The following is a 19,256-nucleotide window of genomic DNA, read 5'->3' as shown; positions in this document are numbered from 1 at the left end:
TCCTCACTGTAATCCTGACTCTCACAAGGTGAATCCGTGACTTTGAGGCCCAGTCCTCACCCTGAAGCCTGACTCTCACTAGGTGAATCTGTGGCTTTCAGGCCCCGCCCTCGCCCTGACGCCTGAATCTAACAAGGTGAATCTGTGGCTTTGATGCCCAAACCTCACCCTGATGCCTGACTCTCACTAGGCCACACCTATGCTTGGAGGCCCAGTCCTCTCCCTGACAACTGACTCTCACTAGGTGAATCTGTGGATTTGAGGCCCAGTCTTCACTGTGACGCTCTCTCTCACTAGATGAATCTGTGGCTTTGAGTCCCATTCCTCGCCCTGATGCCTGACTCTCACTAGGTGAATCCATGGCTTTGAGGCCTAGTCCTTGCCTCAAAGCCTGATTCTCACAATTTCAGACATCCCACCCTGCAAAACCCTCCCCATTTCAGGGAGGTAGCACCATCAATTTGCGGGACACTCCCGGAACTTCCAGGAGAGTTGGGATGTCTGCAATAGAGTAGCTCCTTAGCAGCTAGCCAGCTAGTTTAAATAACGTTAGCTATGCTAATGAATGAATGACACCTGTTAAACTGACCTCAACATGTCTTTTACAGTCTTAACCCACCATGGGCAATAGAAAAGTCACTGTTGCAAACAGTGCAGTGAGCAACACTATCATTATTTTGACCCCTATTAGGCAGGGGTACACTTTAGTGTAGTCTGGGGTGAAGAACATTTTATATTTTCTTTTTTTGGAACACTGTGCCATGGCGCGCTCTCGCTCGTGCTCTCTCTCTCTCGTGGTCACTCGCGCTCTTGCTTTCTCTCTCGCGTGCTCTCTCATGGTCACTCTCGTGCTCTCTCTTGCTTTCTCTCTCTGGCTTTCGTGCTCGCTCTCAAAAAAATTGATTTCCATGATATTGTACATAATTTGCGGGTATCAGGGATCCACTATTAATATGCGGGAGACTCCCGGGATTTCCGGGAGAGGTGGGATGTCTGTGAATGTGGATGTGTAGAAGATGCCTCTTCTCAAGGGAGAGCCCACAACTATTGGCCACTCTGTGAAAATAGTAGGTTCCCCATTTTGGTCAGAGGTTTAAATATATTTTTTCAGAAGTTTGTGAGTCTTTGGAACCCTTCTTCAAAGGGAAGTGAAAGCAGAGCTTTGATTATTCAAGGCAGTAGCAGATGGATTCTTGATAAACAAGGTGGTGAAAGGTTACTGTGGTAGATCAGTATGCCGGGCTGAGATGACAATCTGATCAGCCATGATCTTATTAAATGGCAGGAGGAGCCGGGTGGCCTATACCTGCTCCAAATTAGTATGTCCTACTTTTAGCTGTCACAAAGTTAATATTGTGTGTTTCTTCATTTGAAACATTTTGTCTAAGTGCACTTACAATGTCTGGATATAGAGACTCCAGCGTATCAAGAAATTTCCACCTCTTTCAAATAAAAATGCAGTTATTTGTACTAAATAAACGTTTGGGTGGATTTAAAAGCAGCAATGTACAATTAGGTTCTTGGAACTTTCTAGCCAGATACTGTTGTTGACACAATGACATTTGACTACTAAAAGAGAATATTAGTCAGCATTATGAAACTCATGACTTGGCATCTGTGGAAGCTAAGAAATAGGAAAGGCTGAGACCATTTTTGGTTATTGAGAGTTTGGTGTGGAGGTAGGCAGCAGGTGGAATGTTTAGGGTTTTTTAATAATTCTGGAGTATTTGTGACTGTCATTTTTATTTGCTTCATCATGTAGTTACTACATCGTGGCAGCAACTCAATGCATAAAAACACGCATACATGGCCAAGAGGTTCAGTTGTTGATCAGACCAAACATCAGAACAGGGGAGGAATGTGATTGAAGTGACTTTAGTGCCAGACGGGGTGATTTGCTGATCCCCTGGGATTTTCATGCACAATAGTCTCTAGTCTAGAGTTTATTGAGGATGGTGTGAAAAGCAAAAATCGCCCACTGAGTGGCAAAAATGCCTGATTAATGAAAGAGGTCAGAGGAGAATAGCCAGACTGGCTCAAGCTGACAGGAAGGTGACAGTGACACAAATAACCGCGTGTTACGACGGCGGTGTGCAGAAGAGCATCTCTGAATGCACAGCATGTCGAACCTTAAAGTGGATGGGCTACAGCAGCAGAAGACCATGAACATACAATTCGTGGTCACTGTAAGGTACAGGAGGTCAATAATAAAGTGGCCACTGAGTCTATATTAATGCTGACACTACGCGATTGTTAAACAAGCCATATTAATCATATTAGCTTCTGTGTGGAATATTTTTGATGTCATAAAATCAAGTTGTTTTTAATATGTTCATTAAAACATCAAAACAATGTGATCTGGCTAACGTATCTGCTGATATCAAATGTGTCACAGATTTTAATAGGGCAAAGGAAAAGGTCAGACTAATGGGTCAGTCTGAATAAATTAGGGAAAAAATTCTTTTTTATAGTGGGTTCAAAATTTTGGCATAGACACGTTAGATAGGGATATATTGTTTGGTAAATATTCTTGATTTTTTTGAATTCCACAATTAAATTCACCACTAATGTGCTGAAAAAATTCACCAGAGAAAACTCCATTGTAAGTAGTTTCTGAACATTTTATGATATGATAAGAATTCATTGCAAAGAGCTGAATTTCTATCAGTGCATGGCATATGGAGTCCTTCTATCCTTCTCATCTATTAACTTGTATTGCATTTCACACCTTGAAAGAATGTATTTCTAAAACATAACATAGTTGGAATGCACACTCGACATAAATAGATCTTGGCAATGGTATTGGTAAGTAAGAGTCATGATGGCTGGAGGGCTAGTTGGAACTTTGCACCGTTCTTAGATAGAAAATTAAAAACAAGTTGTGGTAAACTGAAACAGAAGAATATAAACTTTAATTTAGTAGACGTGTTATTTTGAATAATGTTTCATCTGTTTCCTTTGAAGCCAAGTTAATGGATGAGTATTCTGTTGAGTACTGTATAATAAATCCCAAGGCTATAACCATGGGCCAGCTCTATGGGTGCTTTGATCATATAAGCCACGAATGGACAGATGGGGTTCTCGCCACAACTTTTCGAGCTCAAGCAACTTCTGTCACCGATGCGAGAAAGTGGATTATATTTGATGGACCTGTTGATGCTGTTTGGATTGAAAATATGAACACTGTATTAGATGATAACAAGAAAGTAGGTGATTTTTAAAATAAATGTATGAAATACTTGTTCAAAAAATTACATTGAGATCCATAGAGCATAAAGAAACCAGTCATTTGACACAACAAATTCATGCCAAAATTTATGCTTCATACTCATCCTTCTTGTTTCGTAGAACTGTCATGTTTCACCCTCTTACCACACTCCGGGTACTTTTTTTTCTAAAATCCTCCAATGATTTCTTTCTTAAAGAAAAGGATCCCAATGATCCAGCCTATCCATGTGCACATATTCATCTGGCTTATCCTTCTGGCCTTCTACTAACTGATGGCACCAGAATCAATTGTGAGATTGTGACCTAGGGAGCCCAGCATATTCCCCTGCTCTCATCTTCATCCCTTGCTACTTAACACCAGTGAACTTGGGTGGCTGGAGAGTAAACTGGTAAAAATCTCTGGAGTATTTGGTCTGTGATTTGAATGGGAGAACCATGTGTGAGAATGTGCCAATATAGATATTGAAATCTGCTGTACCATTCAACAAGATTCTGGCCGAACAGCAACATGCCTTGGGAGAGCTGTATATTATAGTCCCTATTACCTAGATGCTCCCCTACTTTTATGTTGTCTGCTCCCTTTTTTCATCCCCATCATATGATATAGTAATATTTAACACAATGAAATGCTTTTGGCCTTTGATTCCCTCATAATTGTTTATGTGGCGTCTGTCTTACAGTTGTGCTTAATGAGTGGAGAAATTATCCAGATGAGTCCTAAAATGAATTTAATATTTGAGCCAGCAGATCTGGAACAGGCTTCGCCAGCTACAGTCAGCAGGTATTAATTGTGGACATTATCAAAAGCTCAGCAGTTAGCACAAGGTACATTTGCTTTGCACGTACTGAATTGGGAACTTCTTTTTAACAGGTGTGGTATGATATACCTGGAACCCCATCAGCTCGGTTGGGCACCCCTGAAAGATTCTTATATGGATACTCTACCACCGACTATTACTGCGGAACATAAAGAACTGGTAAGTCTTTGGTTTTGGAAGTTTACACTTCAAACAATGAACATAGGGAAAATGTGGCCAAGTTGTATTCACTGTTACTGATGACAATATGGACAGATGTTGAAGTTTAAAATGTACTCATATTCTAAGGTTCATTTTCTTACTCCTTTACTTTCTTCTATTTGTGGCAATTCTCTCTGTGCACATGACTAAACCTCTAATTACAAAATTCAATACCTTCCCCTGTGTGGTTGGGTATAAACGAAGTGTGCAGGAATGTAAGAAGCTGCAGAGAGCAGAAGTCTGCTCGAACATCACTGGTATACACCTTCCTATCACTGATAGTATCTTCAGGAGTTGCTACTTCAAGAAGGCTGCATCCATCATCAAAGATCCCCACTTTCCAGGCCATTCTATCTTCTTACCATCCAATTGATAGGAGCTACAGATCTGAAGTCCCACACCACCAAGTTGAAGAACAGCTACTTCCCTTTAACTCAATTCAGTTCAAGTTTAATTGTCATTCAACCTTGCACGAATACTCATGAATGCAGCCAAACAAGACAGCGTTACTACAAGGTTCTAGTGGTAAAGCACATTGCTAACGGTCACACACAAGAACACATTCACGGAATAAAAGAGTCCTGTTGTTCATACCCCCTCACCTCATGACACTGCAACTTGATGCCTAGTCCTCACACATACAAGTCAACAAACCCATATACGAGGGGTGACTGATAAAGTTGTGGCCTAAGGTAGAAGGGGTCAATTTTAGAAAACCTAGCACATTTATTTTCCCTACATTTACACACTTAGTCCAGCGGTCGTGGAGCATACGGATCCCTTCTTTGTAGAAGTCGGCGTCTTGGACCTCCAGAAAGTGGTCCACAGCAGGGATGATTGATAAGTTCGTGGCCCAAGGTAGAAGGAGATGAGTTATTAACCTCAAACTTTCCACATTTTCACTTAGAGTTGAATTGCACGTGCATGTAAAAAGAGTGGTATAACTCATCTCCTTCTACCTTAGGCCATGAACTTATCAATCACCCCTGCTGTGGACCACTTGGAGGTCCAAGACGCTCTCGTTACATGCATGTGCAGTTCAACTCTTTGAGTGATAACGCAGAAAGTTTGAAGTTAATAACTCATCTCCTTCTACCTTAGGCCACAAACTTATCAATCACCCTTGCTGTGGACCACTTCTACAAAGAAAGGATCTGTATGCTTCACGACCGCTGGACTAAGTGTGTACATGTTGGAGGGGACTATGCTGAAAAAAAGATGTGCTAGGTTTTCTAAAATTGACGCCTTCTACCTTAGGCCACAAACTTATCAATCACATCAGTTGGCACAGACAGCCCTGATCACTAGATTTTCGAAACAATATGATTTCTTCTAATGGTGTTCGTTCTTGTTACTGCCCTGACAGTAAGTGTTGGCAGCCTGTGTAGCTGAGGGGTGGTGGACAGGTCAGCCTAACCTAGTCCCGTCACAACATTTACCTATATAAATGATCGCGTTAATAATCAAGAGTAGAATCTCTAATTCATTTTCTTTTCCTAACCCAGGAGAATTGAGGCTAATTGCAGCATCCCTATTGCAGACTAGCTGAAACATAGCCAATTCAAGGGAGACCAATACTTGCATTTCTGATCTTCATCACTGCAAACATCATGGGATGAAATCAGCAATTTATAGTAGAGAAGGAGGCCAATCTGCCCATGAAAATGAATCAATCAGCCTAATCCTACTCCCCTTAACTTAGTTCACAGTCCTATAGAACATAGAAGAGTACAACACAGGAACATCCCCTTTGGCCCAAGATGTCTTCACTGAACATGTTAATCTAATAAGCTCATCTGCCTGCACAAAGGCTGTACCCCTCTATTCCCTCCCTGGCCATGTGCCTGTCCAAATATCTTTTAAATGTTGTTATATCAGCTTCCAGTAATTCCCCTGGCAGTGCAGGTAGAAAACTTGCCTCATAAATCTCCTTTACACATTGCCCCTCTCACGTTAAATCTTGGCTCGTTAGTATTTGACATTTCCATCTTGGGAAAAAGGACTCTTCCTATCCACCCTGCCCATGCCTCCGATAATTTTTATCAGGTCGCCCCTCTTCCTCTGATGCTCCAGAGATCAGAGGTACATCCTTTTTACCATGTATGTCAATGATTTGGACTATGGGATTAATGGATTTGTGGCTAAATTTGCCGATGATGCAAAGGTAGGTGGAGGAGCGGGTAGTGTTGAGGAAATAGAGAGACTTAGGTAGTTTAGGGGAATGGGCAAAGAAGCGACAAATGAAATACAATATTGGAAAGTGTATGGTCATGCACTTTGGTGAAAGAAATAAATGGGCAGACTATTATTTAGATGGGGAGAGAATTCAAAATGCAGAGGTGCAAAGAGACTTGGGAGTCCTTGTGCAGGATACCCTAAAGGTTAACCTCCAGGTTGAGTCGGTGGTGAAGAAGACAAATGCAATGTTGGCATTCATTTCTAGAGGTATAGAATATAAGAGCAGGGATGTGATGTTGAGGCTCTATAAAGCACTCATGAGACCACACTTGGAGTATTGTGTGCAGTTTTGGGTTTCTTATTTTAGAATGGATATACTGACATTAGAGAGTGTTCAGAGAAGATTCACAAGAATGATTCCGGGAATGAAGGGTTACCATATGAGGAATGTCTGGCAGCTCTTGGGCTGTATTCCCTGGAGTTCAGGAGAATGAGGGGTGATCTCATAGAAAAATTCAGAATGTTGAAAGGCCTGAACAGATTAGAGTTATTTCCCATGGTAGGGGATTCCAGGACAAGAGGGCACGACTTCAGAATTGAAGGACGTCCATTTAGAGGAGAGATGCAGAGAAATTACTTTAGTCAGAGGATAGTAAATCTGTGGAATTTGTTGCCACAAGTAGCTGTGGAGGCCAAGTCATTGGATGCATTTAAGGCAGAGATGGATAGGTTCTTCATTAGCCAGGGCATCAAAGGGTTTGGGGAGAAGGCAGGGGAGTGGGGATGACAGGAAGAATTGGATCAGCCATGACTGAATGGCCGAGCAGACTCGATGGACCACTTCTGTTCCTATATCGTATGGTCTTAAAACAATCCAGGTTTGTCCAACCTCTCTTTATTAAAATACTCTCTAAACAAAGCAACATCCTAGTGAACCTCTTCTGCATCCTCTCCAAGGTGTCCACATCCTGCCTGTAATGCAGTGACCAGATATGGCATAATCAAAGTTTTGTGCACTGTGAAATCAAGTATTTACTGATCTTCTCGGGAAAATTTGCTAGGTCATTGGAGAATGATTTGATGATTCTCTAAATCATAATAAAATTATTCAGGTAGTCATCTGACTTGCTTTGTTTTTAGATCAATGACATGTTCCACTGGCTGATACAACCAAGTTTGGATTTTACCCGGCTGCATTGCAAGTTTTTCGTGCAGACCTCTCCGATGCACCTGGCTAGCAGTATGATGAGGCTCTATACTTGTTTATTGGGTAAGTGATTAGTTTGTCTGATTCCTATTGCTTTTCTACAACTGGTTTCTTTCAGCTATCTGAAGTAGAGACAGTTAAGAGACTCTTGGGCAGATGGATGAAAGAAAAATGGAAGGTTATGTGGGAGAGAAGGTTTAGATAGATCTCAGAGTAGGTTAAAGGGTTGGTACAACATCATTGGCCCAAGGGCTTGAATTATGCTGTACTGTTCTATTTTCTATCTGTCCGATTAATATTTTGGCAGTGTAGGCCACAATATTTTAGTAATTGTGCTAAAGTATAACCCTAGCGAGATGCAAAGAGATCAGTTGTTCAGAACTCTTTAACAAAACCTAACAAATTACTGGATTTCAGAAACATGAGTAAAGATTATATTTTTTAAAGAATCTAGGGGACACCTGCACATGAGTATACCAACAGCCTGTAATGTTTTTGCACATTGACCTAAGACTCAAGCCTTGGGCACAGATGAGAATGGATATACTGCCTGGGCACCCTGATGTAGAAATCACATCGGGGTTGCAAGTGTGATTGATACCTGGTTAAATACCCATGACATGAAATAACTTTTATCACATTCCACTCCAGGAAACCAGTTTTCAGTTGTGAAGAACTCTTTGCAATTGAACTGCTAGAAAAGTATCTAAAATGTGTTCACTAATTGATTAGAATCAGGTTTATTATCACTGATATATGTCATGAAATTTGTTTTGTGGCAGCAATACAGAGCAAGACATAAAAATTACTGTGTTATATTAAATAAATGGTGAACAAGATAAGGAGGTAGTGTTCATAGATCATCAGAAATTTGATGGCAGAGTGGAAGAGGCTATTCCTGAAACACTGAGCCTGGGTCTTCGTGCTGCTCTATCTTCTCACTGGTGATAGTATGGGAAGAGGGGATTTTCTGGGTGGTGAGGGTCTTTCATGATTGAAGCCACCTTCTTGGGGCACTGTCTTTCGTAGAGGTGGGGAGGCTTGTGCCCGTGTTGGAGCTGGCTGGTCTTGCATCCTCTTTTGATGCTATGCATTGGAGCCTCTATACCTCCATCTGGCGATGCATTGGAGCCTCTATAGCCCCATCTAGTGATGCATTGGAGCCTCAACCAGTCAGTACATCTGTAGAAATTTGATGGAGTCTATAAGTCTCCCCAAATGCCCGATGGATTATAGACACTGACGTGCCACCTGGATTATGTTAGGGCAGGACAGATCCTCTGAGATTTTGATGCCCCACCTACCCCCCTTTCCACCACTGACCTCTCAACGAAGATTGGTGTGTACCCTCCTATCTTCCTCTGCCTGAAATCTACAACCAAATCCTTAACCTTGCTGATGTTGAGTGCAAGGTTGTTGCTGTGGCACCACTTAACCAGCTGATCTGTCTCACTCCTGTACGAGACTCCTTGTCGCCCTCTGAGATGCTGTCAACAGTGGAGTCATTGGCGAATATGTAGATGATGCTTGAGGTGTGCCTAGCCACAGATTCATGAGTGTGGAGCAGTAGTCTAAGTGTTACAGTGTATTATAATATTTAGTGGGGCCAGTGTTATAGTTGTTATAGTGTTATATAAATATTATTGTCAGTATTATATTATATATAATCAGTTTTATGTAGGGAGGCAGGAAAGCATGCAAAGGAGAAGGGAATCAAGGGTGACGCTATGTTATTTAGATGAGGAAGTACGAGAGAAGGCTGAACTGGAGCATTAGCATGGCCTGGACTAGCTGAGTTGTATGATATTTCTGTGCCCTTTATTCGATATAATGCTGACAAAAGCTGTGCACAAGGAACCTAAATAATGACTATCTAGCTACCAGTTAGGATCCTGAGGAGACCTAAGACAAGAAGTCACCTCCACTAAATTTAAGGAGGATTTTTTGTCTTTCATTGTGTTTGTGATTCAGCCAGTTCCAGCTTCAGTGATGGATGTTGCTAACTATGAGTCTGTCTTCTTCTAATCTCTAGGTGAAATAGCTCATTCGGGACAGGAGGATAGCGAAGAAATGTCGAGTCAGCAAATCACCCTCTGGCTGCAAGGTCTATTCCTCTTTGCTACCGTGTGGACCGTCGGTGCCACCATCAGCGGGGAAAGCCGGAAGAAATTTGACGCTTTCTTCCGGAATTTGATATTGGGAATGGATGACAATAATCCTCGGCCCAAGAGTGTCAAACTGACAAAAAACAACATCTTTCCTGAAAGAGGTTAGACTTGAACCAAATCAAAGCTTAAAGGTATTACAAGAGCTATAATTAATGCAATTAATCCACATTATTCTCATCTTGGTGCAGGAACTGTCTATGATTACTACTTCAAAAAGGCTGGGAGTGGACAGTGGCATCTATGGACTGATTATATCACCAAAGAAAAAGAAATTCCTGCTGGAGCCAAGGTTTGACTTTGTAGCAGGAGTTTCTGTCTCTGTTACTTGTGTTTAATTGTCGTGCTCTTCCTAGGCTGAGATCAGTATAATATTTGATATTTGTTTCCATGAATGTGTGGTCTCTTGCTTTCCGAGATGTACTAGCAAAGCTCTCTCCCCCATTACCAAATATCAAATGAAAATCAACACACACAAAATGCTGGAGCAACTCAGCAGGTCAGGCAGCATCTGTGGAAATGAATAAACAGTCAATATTTCAGGCTGCGACCCTTTTTCAGGACTTGAGTCAAGATCTTCCAGTCAAGATGGCGTCAGCATACAACACTTCCTCGGTCGACATCTTCCATAAAAATGTCTGCTTCACTTCTTCTATGTCTGTTTTTCATTGTAAATGTGTTTCTGGAACTGTTAGAGCCTGCAGATTACAGTTTGGAGAGCGATTGAGTGATCCAGCACTTTGCTGGCTCAGAGTAGGTTCTGGGAAGCGGACGTGTACTTGGACTGCCTCAATGTGAGGAAGCTTAGAGATGGGGCACGAGCCGATGTTTGATTCTATTTCGTTGATTAAAGCGTTGAGGAAGATTGAAACATCGAGGCGATTGTGGAAAGCGAGTGAGAATTCAGTGCTGACTGCCTGCCTTTTGATCACTGCTGGAGGAGGAGTCTGTGAGTGGCCTGTGAGTGCCTCGATGTGGCAGGCTTGTAGGCCTGTCTGCTGCATTCGCGTGGTGTCCCTCTCTTTCGATGATGTCAGTGATGTTGGAGGATGTTACCGTGGTTCTGCATGTATGGATTGAATCCTGTGACATGCAGTTTGGAGTTCGATGGAATGATCCAGTATTCTGTGTACGAAGAGCAGCCTTGTGGACAGAGACAGGCACCCAAAAAGGACTGAGAACACGAGCTGACTCGTAGAAGAGACCAGAGACAGGGCACGGGGCTATGAACGACTCCATCTCGCTGTGGCGAGGAAGATTGAAGCATCGAGGTAAATGCGGAGGGAGTCAGCAATGGCTGTCAACGGGGGCGATGACAGTCAGCAGCCGGGTTGGCAGCGTTCGGACTCGGCGTGGCACTCACCCTTTGTGGAAGAACTGAGCTCATGCAACCACTCTCCTCATGTGCTGACAGATTTCGATATTCTGAGATTTATGTGATTATCGGACTGTCCTTTAGTTTTTCATTGTTTTTCTTGTGGCCGATTGGAGGGTGGTGATCTGTTAATTTTTTTTATGAGTAGGTGGTTGGGGATTTTGATTCTATTGTCATCGTTCTTTTTTGTGAGTGAAGGTGTCAGGCATTGTTATTGTCACTGTTTTTTCCCTGAGGGGGTTGGGAATTTGTTGCTATTGTTGTTTTTTCTGCGGGGGAGAGGGTGCGGGACTTTGGGGTTTGCGAGTTTTTGTTTCAACAACTCCCATGGTTTTTCCGTATTTCATGGCTATCTTGAGAAGATGAATATCAAGAGTTGTATTGTACATTCATGCTTTGACAATAAAATGAACCTTTGAACCTTAGGGCTATTGTGTTTATGGACTGTGGACTTTTCTGACTTATGGCTTTTATATTCTTTGTTTTTCGCCTGTTCCTTTTCCATTTTGCTGTGCAAGGTGAGCGAGTTTTTGGGGGTTGATGTTCTTGTTGCCTTTTGTGTAGGGGAGGGGGTTTTGGGGGTCGGTGTTCTTGTTCTGTTTTATGCAGGAGGTGGGGGGTTTGGAGGTTGATGATTGGGACACTGTTCTTTTTTGTGCGGGTGGTGGTTGATGTTTCTCTCTGAATGACTTTCATTGTTTTGTGGCTATCTGGAGAAGGAGAATCTCAGAGTTGTATATAGATACATATTTTGATAATAAAAGGACCTCGAACCTTTGAACCCCTGAAAAAGGGTCTCGGCTTGAAACATCCACTGTTTATTCATTTCCGTAGATGCTGTCTGACCTGCTGAGTTCCTCCAGCATTTTGTGTATGTTGCTTTGGGTCTGCAGAATTTCTCATAAATGGCTTATTTATTTTTGCCATTAATATTTAGACCTTTCTTTTGATCTAATATTAAGATAAAATATTTATCCATCTTGCACTCACGAATTCTACCTGTAGCTAACCCTGAATGGTTCAGCATTCTAAACCTTTCAGAAATTTTCTTAAGGTCTCTGTTTAAAAAGGAAATAGTGACTTAGTCTTGAATTTTTTTTGGAAAATGTATTTAAGTTTGGGGTACAATCCTGTATTCTAAGCAGGAGAAAGCCCTGGCCGTTTATCATTTCCTTGTCCCCTTGCCGTGGAAACATCAGCCCTTGTATTGTCCAGTAGCTTTGATCCTCTAGGTATACAATGTACCCAGCGATAAGACATTGTAATAAAAGATTATTGTTTTGGGACACAAACAAAAATCTGAACACTATAATGTCCTGCCTTCTAAAATATATGCATAGCATTGTTTTTTTAATTCTTCAAATGTATATTGATTTACAGGTTTCAGATCTGATTATCCCTACCATGGAAACTGCTCGGCAGATCTTTTTCTTGGATGTTTTTATATCACACAAAGTACCATTGCTGCTGTTGGGTCCCACTGGCACAGGCAAATCTGCAATTACTAACAGCTTCCTTGTGCAGCTGCCCAGAGAGCTTTACATTCCCAACTGCATCAGCTTCTCTGCCAGAACCACAGCCAATCAAACCCAAGATATTATAATGTCCAAACTGGACAGGCGGAAGAAGGGGGTTTATGGTCCACCAGTGGGGAAAGAGTCCATTGTTTTTGTAGGTAAGGGATCCAATATGTAATTACTTTTTGATATGTTAGAAATCTCTTTTTAATATAGGACTTAACTCATTCTGTTTAAAAATGCTTAAAGATTTACTTGTTATATCTTTCATATATAGAGTAATTCTAAATTGCCACATCCATTGTGCTTGGTATTTGTACCACATGTGGCAACAACTTTGGAAATGCAAGATTTGCTTACTTCCTTCAATGAAATAGTCTAGCAAGGCATTGATATTCATTTCTTGACATTCGCATGAACCAGAATAGTGGGATTTGCCACTTCTGATACAGTGCCTCAGGTTTCGTTGGCAGATTGTCATCACGATGGCACATATAGTTCAGGCATTCAAAAGGTTGACCAGTGTTCTGGCTTGGCAGGGTGCAGACAACTTGCAGTCAAGGAGCACACACAAAATGTTGGAGGAACTCAACAAGTCAGACAGCATCTATGGAAAAGAGTAAACAGTCGACGTTTCTGGCCGAGACCCTTCACCATGACTGGAAAGGAAGGGGAAAGGCATCAGACTAAGATGGTGGGGGTAGGGGAGGAAGAAATACAGGGTGGGAGGTGATAGGTGAAACTGGGGGGGGGGGAAACGGGGCTGAAGTGAAGGGCTGGGAAGTTGATTTATGAAAGAGATAAAGGGCTGAAAAAGGGAGAATTTGATAGGAGAGGACAGAATGTCACGGAAAAAAGGGAAGGTGATGGGCAGATAAGGAGATAAGGTGAGAGAGGGAAATAGGAATGAGGAATGGTGAAGGGGGGGCAATTACCGACAGTTGGAGAAATCAATATTCATGTCATCAGGTTAGAAGCTACCCAGATGGAATATAACATGTTGCTCCTCCAACCTGAGTGTGGCCTCATCATGGCAGTAGAGGAGTCAAGGGTTTGCCTATGAATCAGATTCGAGACCTTAGGTCTGATTTGGAATTGAAATTGCAGGGTCTCACACAGACAACGGAGGTCATACCCAAGAGCAGTGACCATGGAAAACTATCAAGGGTCGGAGCTGGGGGACGAGAGTTTGCTAATTGCATTGGGGTTTTCTGAGTGGTGCTCTCTTTTACTTGTGAAGAGAAAATCCTGATCGAGTATTCCATTTGTTGATTCTAGATGATCTTAACATGCCTGCAAAGGAAATTTATGGCGCCCAGCCACCTATTGAGCTGCTTCGACAATGGATTGATCATGGTCATTGGTACGACAGGAAAGATACATCAAAACTCTTCATTACAAATGTATTGTTTATTTCGGCGATGGGTCCTCCAGGAGGAGGAAGGAACGACATAACTGGTAAGAAAACTGCTCGCGCGCTTCCCACATCGGTAGGACCTGGCAAATGGCATCAAGGCCTTGAATGTGTTCTGATGTCATAGTAACATATTTTTATACTGTCAATTCAAATTATTTTCCTTTACACATGGCTCTCATTTCAAGTGCACTGTTACTTGCTCATCTAAAATTTACATTTTACATAGTAAAATTTTCTCTATGTCCATTAGCTACAAGAGAGGAGATCCTATAAAAATATATAGAATTATGAAAGGGATAGGTAAGACCGAGGCAGGAAAGTTGTTTCCACTGGTAGGTGAGACTAGAAATCTGTGGGATTCTCTGCCCAATGATGCAGTGGAGGTTACCTCAGTAAATATGTTTGAGACAAGGTTGGATAGATGTTTGCATAGTAGGGGAATTAAGGATTATGGGGAAAAGGCAGGTAGGTGGAGATGAGTCCATGGTCAGATCAGCCATGATCTTATTGAATGGCGGAGCAAGCTCGACGGGCCAGATGACCTATTCCTGCTGCAAGTTCTTATGTTCTTATGAGATCACAGAATGATGTAGCAGGCAGCGGCGCTGCCTTATAGCTCCATGACGTGGGTTGAATATTGATCTCTGGTGATATCTGTGTGGAATTTGGATGAGTTTCCTTCATCCCCACCCCTTCCCCAGCTGCTCATGTTTCCTTCCTTATCACAAAGATATGATGGCATGATCCTGCCCCTTCCTCTGTTAGCTCGAATAATGTAAATTAAACTATATGGTCTCTGCATTCATTCCTACATCCCAGGACAGAGCCTAATCATTTGTCCTTTTCTTATGGTATTTCCATGAAACACTGGGCTCCTTTTCTATCTGTGCTGTTTTATTTAAAACAGATATAATCAACAATCAACCTTCAGGTAAAATGGCATTATCCACTGCCACTATTCATTATCCAGTTTCCTGGCATGGAAAACGTTTTCAAACGAGCCCCTGCTAAATTCATAGTTAGATAACTATTACAACAGCAGTGAACAGAATAATCACAGAAATGTCAGGCAATCCCTCAGGTCTCCAGAAAAATCGTTTCAGATGCTCTCTCTGAAATCCAATATATTGATTTTAGTCTGACTGTCCTCTGATAGTTTTACTTTAAATGAACATTTTAAACCAGTTAGTGAAAAGGATCAAACAAATGGGCCCACGCAATGAAACACAAGGGAGCTTGTAATATCATAGCATGTAGTGTTATAGCCTTGTGTCCAAGCTTGGGAATTGGTACAGAAGAGGTTTACCAGGATGCTGTCTGGTTTAGAGGATGTAAGCTAGAAGGGGAGGTTGGACAAACTGGAGTTGTTTTTTCTGGAGTAGTGGAGTGAGGGGAGGTTTGCAAGATGATGAGAGGCATAGATAGGTAGCCAGTTTCTTTTTGCAGGGTTAGTATGTCTAATGCTAGAGGGCATGCATTGAAGGTAAGGAGTAGATAGGACACAGAACAGTACAGCACAGGAACAGGAATAGGCACGTCAGCCCACAATGTTGTGTTGAACCAGCCAAAAAGTAAATTAAAAAAACAATAACGATTCCCTCCTACATACATAATGTCCTTATTCCTTCACCTTCCCTTATATTCATGTGCCTATCTAAACGTTCAAAGTGAGTTCAAAGGAGATGTGCGGGACAGGGTTTTTTTAAACACAGACTGATGGGTCTTTGGAATGTGATGACAGCGGAGGGAAGTATGATAGAGGTATTTAAAAGGCTCTTAGACAGGTACATTAATGTGCAGAAAATGGAAGGATACAGACATTGAGTAGGCAGATGGGATTAGTTTAGTTAGAGGTTTAATTAGTTTGGCACAATATTGTGAGCCAAAGGGCTTCTTCCTGAGCTGTTTCATATTCATTGTTCTATTAGGATGTAAATTATGGAAAACCATCAAGGTATTGTTCATGAAATGCAGAAATTTCCACCAATAAAATTTTTTTAAAAATATCTTTATATAAATTGCAACTACTTGTGTGGTCAGATGACACTTGGCGAATTGTCCATAGTACCAGTTGCCACACAGTTGACAACCAGAAGGATGTTACCAAGTTAGAGGAAGTGCAGAAAAGATTCACAAAGATGTTGCCAGGACTGGATGATCTGAACTATATCGTCTGGTGCTGCTATTCCTGGAGCAAAGGACGCTGAGCTGTGGCCTCATAGCTAGTTATAGAATTGTGATGGGAATAGATTAGCTAGATAGTCGTGGTGTTTTTCCCTGGGTAGAGGAATCTAAAGATAGACATCAGAGATTTAATGTGAGCTGTTTTTAACTTGGAGGGTAGCGGGTAAATGGAACAAGTTGCTGGAGGGAACGGTAGAGGCAAATGGACTGGTACGTGGATAGGAAATGTTTAGAGCAGGGGTTCCCAACCTTTTTTATGCCATGGTTCCTTATCATTAACCAAGGGGTCCACAGACCCCAGGTTGGGAACCCCTGGTTTACAGTGATTTGGGCAAAATGCAGACCTGAGATAGGCTTCCTGGTCAGCATGGACTAGCTGGGCCGAAGGGTCTGTTTCTGTGCTGTGTAACTATGAATCTACACATATAAAGTCTCAGTTGCTGTAAAAATGGACAATACTGTGAACACTCAGCACTTAGGCTGCACCCACAGGAACAGTTCGGAAAAAAGGTCACTGACATGACATGTGGACTGTTCCATTTCCTCCATTGTGACCTGTTGAGTGTTTCTAGAATTTTATTTTGTTTTTCATATTTTCAGCATCAGAAGTATTTTTATTTTCAAACTTTCATTTCTGTTTGGCTAAGCTCTGGATGATTTCAAATCACTCATGTGTTTAATGACAGGACGATTCACTCGTCATTTGAATATACTATCCATTGATTCCTTTGATGATGATACCATGATGAAAATTTTTACTTCAATTTCGGACTGGCATTTTTCAAAAGGATTTGAAAGCACGTTTCTGCGGTAAGGATCAACCAAAATCAATGTAACTAAATGATGAAATTTTCATATGTGGATTGATGATAAATAATCTACACCTGGTCACAGCCCACATTATTATCCCTTGTTACTGCCTTCAACCCATGTCCTGCATCACAATAATCATGTCCTTAGATTTCTGTTACATTGTCTAGATTTCCTCCTGCCACAGCCTATCTCATGCCGAAACATTTAATTGTGCCTTTTGCAGGCATACCTGTTGTCACCACTCTCCCCATCACCACCCACTCACACCATCACTCATCTCTCCTTTCTCCTAGCCAATTCTATCAAATTGCTGTTAAGCTAGGTCTTGTTCTACATTTGCATTATTCTTCTTTCTTTCATATATCACCGCAAGCTGAGCCCATTTTGGCCCTGTGCTGTATCTCCTGTTCCCATGTCACTGACATTAATCTACTGATCACTCACCTATCTCTCCAGACTCCTATGATAGTTCATATGATTCTTTTTCTTCATTTACTATAACCTTCAAACTGCCATTCATATTCCTCACCTTCACTCCTCATTTCATGTCCAGTATTTTCTTTCTCCTCCAAAGTCATGAAATGCCTGCTCATTTTCGCCAGAATTACTTGTTTTAATTCCTCCAATCCCCCTATCAGCTGTACTGTTCAGCTAGGTCCTCTAATATACAGTAACAAACTACAACAAGCTCAGAGTGGATCAAATTATTAGCACATTTATTACTTGCAAGGGAAAGTCTACCTCCATACATTAAGTCGTTGGTAGGTAGCTTCAATCTTACAGTTCAAAACAAAAACAAAATATGTTTAGAGTCCAGTAATTCATCAACTTTGCAGTTGTTCCATCCCATAATTACATTCCTCCCTTATCTGTATCCATCATGTTTGTCTTTAATCAGTTCATTTGTCTTTTGAGGCTTCTCCCCCACCCCCAAACACAGCTGCTATATCCTGTTTTTCTCTTGTGTCTAAACACTCTCTGCCATAAACATACCTTCTGCTATAAATCACACACCCTCCTTATAAGCCACCATCCGAACCAGCAAAGGACTCTGGAATCACAGGGGTTCAATTTTGTCACATTACAGCTTGCAAAAAGTTGTAACTTCATAAAGACAGCAGGGTTACAGATGTATTTCCACACCATAATCACTTGGAATGTTTAATTTCAAGGTAATTTATGGAATCCTATGAGACAATGGCAATCTACTGTGTGCTTCTTCATTCTATTCAGCCCCATCTACAACTTCTGATGTGTTAACAGCACAGTTTTACTGTTTACATACAGCTGAATGGAAACATTTTCACTTAGCTCCTTTCTTGGTCTTCATCTATAGCCAATGCATCATGAGGCATCCTTGTTCCCATTTATGCCCCATATCTCCTTCACCTCTCTTACTCTTTTGCAATGTGCTCCTCCTTGCTAATGGCCCCTGAATATACAATGCGGCTGCTGTGGAATACCACCTCTACTTCTGTTGACCATACACTGTATAGTTAGCAGCTCTACTTGCTCAGTAGCACTGTCACCTCTAATTTAGAAGGTTCCAGGTTCAAGACCTAACCTAGAGATCTGAGCACAAAAACATCGGACTGATATTTCATTGAAGTATGAGCAAGTGTTACCATTACTGGAGGTGCCACATGCCACGCAGTGTTAAGCCAAGAACATTTCCACTTTCCACAGACAGAAAGAAAAAAAATTTCACTTCTGCAGAAGATGACTTGGATTAGCACAGTCCCTGACATCTCCCCATCAACCAACATGAGTGGGTCACTGTCTTTTTGCTGTTTGTGGGCGTTTGTTGTGCAAACATTGGTGCCATTTTTTTCATCGCAGTAGTAACTGCTTTTTAACAGCAGCACACACAAAATGCTGGCAGAACTCAGCTGGTCAAGTAGTATCCATAGAAATAAATGAACAGTCGACATTTTGGGCTGAGACCCTTCATCGGGACTGGAAAGGAAGAGGGAAGAGTAAGAAGGTGGAGGAGGGAGAGGAAGGAGATGCTAGAATGTGACAGGTGAAGCCAAGTAGGAAGTGGAGGGAGAGGGGGATGAAGTAAGAAGATGGGAGGTGATAAGTGGAAAAGGCAGAGGGCAGGAGAGGAAGGAATCTGATCGGAGAGGAGAGTGAATCATGGGAGAAAGGGA

General features: G+C 41.7%; 1 protein-coding gene across 3 annotated transcripts in view; it reads left to right on the top strand.

Moving 5' to 3' along the window:
• The window catches only part of dnah3 (dynein axonemal heavy chain 3), a 147,224-nt gene that overhangs the window by 82,599 nt on the left and 45,369 nt on the right, over positions 1 to 19,256 (top strand). For all 3 annotated transcript variants that reach the window (XM_072268862.1, XM_072268863.1, XM_072268861.1), the window contains 9 exons: positions 2,965 to 3,206; positions 3,909 to 4,009; positions 4,100 to 4,205; positions 7,566 to 7,695; positions 9,665 to 9,901; positions 9,989 to 10,089; positions 12,553 to 12,847; positions 13,968 to 14,147; positions 16,977 to 17,100. In XM_072268862.1, coding sequence (XP_072124963.1) covers positions 2,965 to 3,206; positions 3,909 to 4,009; positions 4,100 to 4,205; positions 7,566 to 7,695; positions 9,665 to 9,901; positions 9,989 to 10,089; positions 12,553 to 12,847; positions 13,968 to 14,147; positions 16,977 to 17,100 — 1,516 coding nt within the window. The remainder of the gene's footprint in view (positions 1 to 2,964; positions 3,207 to 3,908; positions 4,010 to 4,099; positions 4,206 to 7,565; positions 7,696 to 9,664; positions 9,902 to 9,988; positions 10,090 to 12,552; positions 12,848 to 13,967; positions 14,148 to 16,976; positions 17,101 to 19,256) is intronic.

This window comes from Mobula birostris, chromosome 9, assembly GCF_030028105.1.
Source record: "Mobula birostris isolate sMobBir1 chromosome 9, sMobBir1.hap1, whole genome shotgun sequence".
Taxonomy (NCBI): domain Eukaryota; kingdom Metazoa; phylum Chordata; class Chondrichthyes; order Myliobatiformes; family Myliobatidae; genus Mobula; species Mobula birostris.
The sequence above is the reverse complement of the archived record's forward strand: the minus strand, read 5'-3'. Positions and strand labels throughout refer to the sequence as shown.